Source organism: Microtus oregoni, unplaced genomic scaffold (assembly GCF_018167655.1).
Source record: "Microtus oregoni isolate MIOR12 unplaced genomic scaffold, Mior012 000027F_ref0000203, whole genome shotgun sequence".
In the NCBI taxonomy this organism is placed as follows: Eukaryota; Metazoa; Chordata; class Mammalia; order Rodentia; family Cricetidae; genus Microtus; species Microtus oregoni.
The window spans coordinates 16,366,400-16,374,874 of record NW_024543086.1 but is presented as its reverse complement, the minus strand read 5'-3'; the positions used below and the strand labels follow the sequence as shown (position 1 = coordinate 16,374,874).

Here is an 8,475-nt window from a genome sequence, read left to right as displayed (position 1 = left end):
GCATGGGAAGAGCTTTCTGGTTCCAGAAAGCTTGGTTTTATGTAAGGACTAAGCGTGCCTGTCGTTTCCTGGAACTCCATCCCAAGAGGCTCATGCATCTGTCCAGCCCTCAGGAAGGGTGGATCAGAGCCCTTTGTTTCCAACACCGGACACTTCACAGAGTAGGCACCTGGTGTCCTGAGGAGAGGGGAGAAAGCTGAGTGCTGGCTAGGATTATGGTTTCTGCTCCCTCTCAGTACTGCTGTTGGACGTTTATGCCACTTTGTCCTTAAGTGGGGGGTGGGGTTGGTTTGCATCCAGCTTTGCTGCCCAGCCTCCTTTAGCATATTATAGCATTGCATGACCTTTCCTGGGGAGACATAAACTAATGTCTGTTCGCCTTGGACAGGGTACCAATGACTGACCAAAGAAATGACTTCACACGCAGGTAACTAAGCGAAACTGTGAGGTTGCTTAGGGTTATTACAGCACACAGTGACTCTGTGGCAGCTGCATCACTGGAAAGCTACATCCATGGCACTGACACACAGCTGGAAGATCAGAAAGTCTCCCGCTCCCTACAATTGTCACTGCTTATATAACCTTGGGAAGGAGCTTTGAGATGCTCACAAGTTTCAGGAGGTTCCTAAGCCTTGTAAGATGTGTTTCCTGTGCCTTAGATGTATGTTTCCTCCATCCAAGAAGGAAAAATTTGAATCCTGAAAAATAGGGTTCAGTCTAACACACACACATCTCTCTCTCTCTCTCATACACACACACACACACACACACACACACACACACACACACACATTTTAAAATGTCATGAATTCTGAGGAAATAGTTACATAACACATGTAACAAGTCTCTCTCTGTCCTACCTGTCAGCTCCCAAATAATGACACAGAAACATTATTAATTATGAAACTTGGCCTTAGCTTAGGCTTGTCCCATTAGCTCTAAAAATTAACCCATTTATATTAATCAATATTTTGCCTCATGACTTTTTACCTTTCTTTCATTCTGTATGTCCAGTTCCCTCTGTGTCTTGGTAGTATCTCCTCTTGGACCTAGATTCATCTTGAGTTGTTTCTCTCTGCCTAGAAGTCCTACATACCTCGCCTACCTAGATACTGGCCATTTAGATCTTTTTAAAACAAATAACAACAATATAACTTCACATAGTTACAAATATCCCATAGTCCCCCATTTTGTCTAAATAAAAAGGAAAGGCAATAAGAACAATTATCAAGTAAGAAATGTATTCACAACATCCATTCCATTAGTATTTGGCAAATGCAGAGAAAATACTCCATTATCTAGCCTATTTTTTTTTTTATTTTTTTATTTTCAAGACAGGGTTTCTCTGTAGCTTTTTTTGGTTCCTGTCCTGGAACTAGCTCTTGTAGACCAGGCTGGCCTCGAACTCACAGAGATCCGCCTGCCTCTGCCTCCCGAGTGCTGGGATTAAAGGCGTGCGCCACCACCGCCCGGCTATCTAGCCTATCTTGATGAGTCAAAAGTTTTGGACCTAATTTACTTTCTATAATAACTAAGGAAAACTACAACTATAACTATCTAGTTATACCTGAGAAGGATATGATATTACCCAATTAAACAGGAAGTGCAGAGCAATCAATTTCCAAGACTAGGAAATGACAGAAACATCTGACTGCCTGGACAGTCACCCTAATGTTCCTCTGCAGTGTTGGTGTTTAGGTTGGATGTTGGGGATCTCCAGCCAGGAGCCCCATTCCACATTCTGGTCTCACTCCTCCCATTCTAGATCTTACCCCTGAGAAAGCCCACCAAAAGTCAGCCACTCCCTGGGGCTGCCTGAGACCATGCCTACAGACTATATAAAACCTGGAAACCATATTTGCACATGATTCTTCTCCTGCTCGCCTAAGGGTCACCCAAGAGTTGCTTTGCTCTGTTCATTAAACCTGGATTTAATAATTCAGTTGATTGGTTTATTATGTTGGTGGCAGTGAATTTCCAATAACCAACGATTCAAAACTTATCAGTTTGGACACCCATCTTTGTCCTACAGGCCTAGAATATCTGACAGACTTTTCTGTGAAGTAGGAAGTTTAAAGGACTGTTCTACCTTGTCTTGACAAAGTTCAGCAGTTGTTTCCTTTTGTGTCCGGCTTGTTCAATTTGCACAGAATACTATTAGCAGTCAAGGTAAGGGCAGTTTTTTGTCCAGTTGCTAACTTTACAACAAAGAAAGCAAACTCCATATGGCGGTTCTTTGATGTCTGTCTCCTTTTATTGAAGTAGATTTGTGCTGTCAGGAGCAGATGTATTTCACTGTCATGAAAAGTCTTATGTTATTAAAACATCTTAAGGATATTCTGTAGGTCTTTGAAGTGTTTGAAGACCATCTATTTAAAATATATATCTGTTTGATCTTGAAAACATACCTAATAGAACTATAAGTTTGCTTGATGCCTATTAATCATTGTTTCTTTGTTACCCTAAATCCTATTTAGATGAGATTCATAGCTACAATCCCTTAAACAAAAGTAGAAATACACACACACACACACATACACACACACAGCATAACAAAAATAACCTTAAATTTGTATCAATATACAAAAGTACATACCAATGTAAAATATTTGAGATTAATAGTTGCTTTTTATTTTAAAGTAGATTTAATAGTCTACCCTTTTATCCTAACATTCTTATATCTCTTTTCTCTTTTCAGAAAGAGATCATTGAATCTAACTTCCCTTTCTTATTTTCCTCCCTTACCATGACCAGTAATAATCTGCAACCTTCCCGAATGATGACAAACATTCATAACCCACTAAACAACAAAAAGCTACCCAAACCACCACTTGGGAATTTGGGCATAATATTTTTTAAATTAGTTCCTGCTATTTGGGAGTGACAGCATCTTTAGGAGACCCTGAGAAAATTGAGCTAATTCAAATCCTGGGAACATTAGCTTTAGCATCTGGTGTCCAGTCTTGGTGTACTGGGGAGTGCAGTGCTTATCTGAAGTCCTGGCTAGAGTGCTCTATCTGTTTGGACCTTCTCAGTTAGCAGATTTGCTACTGTTCTGAGTAGTCCATAGCCTAAAACTGATATTTTGGTGGTGGTTGTTAGCTTAATACTGTTACCACAACCCAGGTGAAATCGTCATTGTGTGGCCCCATCATGCTTTTTGTTTTGAGACTTCAAAAGTTACTGGAAGGAATGGTCATGGTTTACTGCAGAAAACAAATATTTTAAACATCCTATGAAGCAGATCTCAGAAAGGTTAAAGGACCACAATCTGTTAAGTATATCCAAGGTACGCAAACTTAATTCATAGTTACCTGCTTTAGACTTAAGCCTGAAATTATACACAGGAAACTAGATGAAGCCCATTTCTAGAATCAGTTAGTACTCTATGTGATCATTAATATCATGACAGACAGTTTATAAAATCTTATAAATTTAGATATGATATTTTTATTTCAAGAGAAGTTTTAGAGAGTCAAAATAAAACCAAAGGATTATGTGATTAGTGACAATAGAATAATCCCTTAGGTTTTTTTTTTCTGTCCCATATCAGGTGACTTTTCTGACATGAGACAGAGATTTTGGATTTTCTTTTAACAAATTTGCTTGGGTTTAGTGAGGATGAGAGCTACACAGTTTTTATTTTTAATTGGATTGGGACCACAAAAGACCATTTGCCTTTTATGTTTATAGAGATGAACAGAAAAAAATATTTGAGAAGATTTATAAAATTTTATCTTCTTAGAAATGTGCCATAGCTTTAGGCCCAATTTTACTCTTCTTCTTGGGGCATTTTCTCTTGATGATTTGTACCTCTTCAGATGTTTCATTTGTCCAGTGATCTTCAGATTTCTTAGTTGGATGCTTTTATTCTCCTGGAAAGACAAAAACAAAACCCTGCCCCAATCCTAACTTTGTGGAGTTCCCTTTTTTTCTTTCTTTTTGCAGGTTATATTTTTGTTAATTCAAAATGGTTTTCATCAACAGAAAAATATTATCTTTTAATAATAAAAAATTAATTTTTTCATACATGATCAGATAAAAGGCATTTGTTAGTCTTATAAGTTAGCTTGGATTGAATGACCAAGCTGTTTGATGAACTATCACATTTTCTAGCCAAGAGGTCTCCTCTGTTCAAATCTAATCTTTATCAATATTGATGGTATGTATCCATAGCTTTCCTTCTCCTGTGGAAATAAAAGTAAAACCTCTTCCCCAACATAACACATATCCTGGTTTCCATGCTGAGGTCAACACATTTTAAAAATATATAGGCTGATTTAATTCAACAGTTTTTTCTACTATCCAATGTCTCTCCATGGCCATTGTTTTTTTCATTAGGATTTAAAAATTTAAAGTCAATAAATAATTGTGCAACCTATTTCTGGAGGTCTCTATTGCCTCTTTTTGTTTATGGGGCGTGTCTTTTAAATTACAATTAGATCTTTCTATAACTTCTTGTCCTGTAGGACTGTGTGTTATACCTGTAATATGCTTTATGTTGTAATATACAAAAAGCAGTTCCATTTTACTACAGACATATGCTGGAGCATTGTCATTTGATTTGTATAGGTATCCCTGTGATGACCATAACTTCTAATAAATGTATAATTACAGAATCAGCCTTTTCAGAACGTAAAGCAGGTGTCCATCGAAACCCTGAGTATGTTTCTATGGCATGATGTACATATTTTAATTTTCCAATCTCTGAAAAATGAAACTCATCCATTTGCCAATTTTTTTTTCTTTGAGTAACTTTTAGGTTACTTCCTGCAGGTAATGGAATTTGACTATACAAAAAAAAAACAAGTAGAACGTTTCCTTATAATTTCCTTGGCTTGTTGCCAAGTGATAGAAAAATGTTTCTTCAAATCTTTGCTGTTTGCATGGTGTTTCTTATGAAACTCTGAGGCTTCCCTACCAAAAGCTTATCAGTTTAACACTGCCTTGTGCTAGAGGATCCAGTAGACCTGTATGGGATCTGATGTGTGTTACATACAAGGAATGATTTCTATTTCTGATTCCTACTTGTAGTTGAATAAATAACAAAGTTAATTTTGAATTATCTGGAATAAGTTCAACAGTTTCAATATGTAAAGCAACTCTTTCTGCATATTGAGAGTCAGTTAATATATTAAGAGGTTCTCAAAAATCTAATAATACCATGAGAATAGCTTATAATTTTGATTTCTGAATAGAATCATAAGGGCTTTGAGCCACTTTACTTAGTTTTCCTGTCTTAAAACCTGTCTTGAGACTTATCACTTGTCTTTCCTGATTTGTTTGTAAGAGTAAAAATGTAAGGGCTCCAGAAATTGTTGTTCCCTTTATTATATGAAAAATGTTCCAATTGATTGTTCTTATAAACTGAAGTCTCTTGCTTTTGGGATGTTTGTTGCTAATCTCTCCCAAGAAATTACAGCAAGCTCTTTGCCAAAGTTCATTTTCTGCACATAATAAGGCATTAGTAAAAGATACCATGGTTTCTGCTGGGTCTATTCCTTTTAATTTATGAAGCTCAATTTTCCTTTCAGAATCAGTTCAGAAACCTTTTCTATATAGGTCTCCATTTTTTTCAGTCTATTTGCTACTATATCTATTATAAGATATTATCTTCTCTCAGCATAAAAATTCCTATAGAAGAATGAGTAGAAGGTAAAATGACCAGAATTTGCATCCTGTAATTTCTTTTCTCTACCAGAACCAATTGTCTCTCAGCCTTAGCTGATAGTTTTCTTGGACTATTTAAGTTTTTATCACCTTGAAAGGTTTAAAATAAATTACTTAGCTTTTGGTTTTTTTTCTCTTTTTCTGATTACCTTAAGTACAGAATTTTAATTCCATAGCTTAACAATTAAGGGTCATATAACACATACCTAGCATATCAGTCTAATGTATACAGCTAATATCAGTTACACAAGATATGACCTAACAGATGCTAGGGAACTTTTAAAGTAGTTTTTTTTTACAAGTACTAAACTTATCTTGAACATTGAAGTCATCATACATACAGGGCAAAGTCAGTTTTTATATTTGTGTTTATTCTTCATTTAACTTTTAAAACACTACTATAGTTGAATATTAAAACAAGAACAACAGCCAATTAGTGAGCATATTATGATTACAGTCCTTCCCACATTCACTACCGCATATAGAGTGACAAACAGTAACTGGCCCATTAAGAGGTCTGACACTGAACACCACCTCTAGGGTGATGTTCATCGTCCTCATATGCTTCTCCATTATAATGACGCCGTCTTTCCTGATTTGGATCAAAGTCCACCAGTTCTACCTGATCCATTTCATCAGTCTCTTCTACTTCCTTCCTTTCAGGAAGGAGTTTTTCCAGCAAAGAAAGTTTATCAGGAGAAAGAAAGCCATTCTCAGGAAAGTTTACCTTAAACTCAATGATTAGACGTCCTTTTTCATATGGCCGACGATATATTGGCATACCTTCGTTCAGCACACATTTTATATCTCCATGCTTGACAATCTGACCTGGATGAGAGGTGATGACTATGGTTCGGTTGTCAAGAGTGGATATTGGCTTTTGGAAGCCACACAATGCTTCAACCAGCTGTATGTCCATACATATGAAAAGGTCTTCTCCTCGTCGTGTAAAAACAGCATGGTCCTTCTGGTCTAACACAATGATAATGTCTCCTGGCTCCAGTCCTGGCTCTTGGTCTCCTTCACCATGGAATGTTATCTTCTGACCATCTTTCATGCCTTTATCAATATGAACTTCTAAAATCTTCTTCTGTCGAACTATCTTTCTTCCATTGCAGCTTTTACATCTGTCTTTAGGACTGATGCGTTCTCCATGACCCTGGCATTCCATACACACTGACTGAATTTGCTGGACCATTCCTGGTCCGATCTGATGAATCCTTATTTGCATGCCAGTCCCATGACAGTTGGGACAGCACTCTACTGCTCCTTTCTTACCACCTCGGCCTTCACATTTGTCACAGATCACATTCTTCTGCAGAGCCAGTTTGCTTGTTGCACCATTATATAAGTCTTCTAAGGTCACTGAGAGCTGATGCACAACATTTTTACCTCTCCTTTCTCTCTGCATCCTTCCTCCTCCTCCAAAGAACATATCAAAGATATCCATGGGTGAGCCAAAACCACCACCTGCTCCACCCTCTTTAATCGCCTGCTCTCCTCCTTTATCATATAACTCCCTTTTTTTGGAATCAGCAAGAACTTCATAAGCTTGAGAAATCTGTTTAAACTTTTCGCCTTCATTTGGATTCTTATCAGGGTGGTACTTCAAGGCCAATTTTCTATAAGCCTTTTTCAATTCTTCCTGGGTGGCATTGGGTTTGACCCCCAAAACATCATAGTAAGTGGTTTCTTTCACCATTTTTTACAGCCGGTGAGTGGAAAGAGGAGCGTAGCACAGCGTGGTTTGGTCGGACACCGGCCCTCCACCTCCCACTGAGCGTTCTGGAAAGTTCCTTACTTAGCTTTTGAGTTGTTAATTCATTTGTGGGTCATAGCCAGTTAATATTTCTCAGCAATTTTTGAAAATCATTAAGAGTTTGTAATTGATATTTCTGTAGACCTATCTTGTATCCTAAATAATTAATAGAATCTCCTCTTTGTAGTTTTTGAGAGTAATTTGTAATTCTCAACAAAGCAAAGTTCTCTTTACTTCATCAAACATTCTTTTCTAAAGTATCTGTATCTGAACCCTAGTAAGATAAATACCATCCATATAATGGTAAAACTATAGATTGAAGAAACTGTTTACAAATTAGTTCTAATGGTTGTTGTACAAAATATTGACATACGGTGGGACTGATTAAGAGTCCTCATGGAAGAGCTTTCTAATGGTACCTTTTAGCAGGCTGAGAATTATAAGTAGGCACTGTGAAGGCAAGTTTTTCTCTATCCTGTTCTTGTAAAGGTATAGTAAAAAAAAAATCAGTCTTTTAAATCAATCACTATTATAGGCCATCCCTTAGGTAATAAAGAAGGTAAAGTAATTTCAGACTGTAATGAGCTCATGGTACAAAACACATTATTTATGGCTCTTAGATCTGTTAACACTTTCCGCTTTCCATATTTCTTTTTAATGACAAATATAGGAGAATTCCAAGGGCTGGTTAATTCTTTAATATGTTGAGCATTTAGCTGCTCCTGAGCCAACTATTCTAGTGCCTGTAAGTTCTCTGATGCCAAAAGCCATTGTTCCATACACACAGGTTTTTCAGTTAACTTTTTTTTTAGACCAGGTTGGCCTCAGACTCACAGAGATCTACCACCTCTGCCTCCCGAGTGCTGGAATTAAAGGTGTGAGCCACCACTGCCCGACCAGTTAACCATTTTAAAGACAGGGTCATTGGTACATAAAGACTTATGTACAACTTGCACAGTTGGTGACTGTTCTTGATAATATCTTTTAATATTTATCTCAAAAGCATTTTTATTTTATTTTTTTTCTGAGATTGGAGGAATGTTAAT

At 37.1% G+C, this 8,475-nt stretch overlaps 1 protein-coding gene across 1 annotated transcript; it reads right to left on the bottom strand.

The window, feature by feature from the left end:
• Positions 1-6,152: 6,152 nt before the first annotated feature.
• LOC121463829 (dnaJ homolog subfamily A member 1-like) lies at positions 6,153-7,383 on the bottom strand. Its single transcript, XM_041676327.1, has one exon. The coding sequence runs from the start codon at positions 7,370-7,372 to the stop codon at positions 6,179-6,181; it is 1,194 nt and encodes a 397-aa protein (XP_041532261.1). The 5' UTR covers positions 7,373-7,383; the 3' UTR covers positions 6,153-6,178.
• Positions 7,384-8,475: the final 1,092 nt, after the last annotated feature.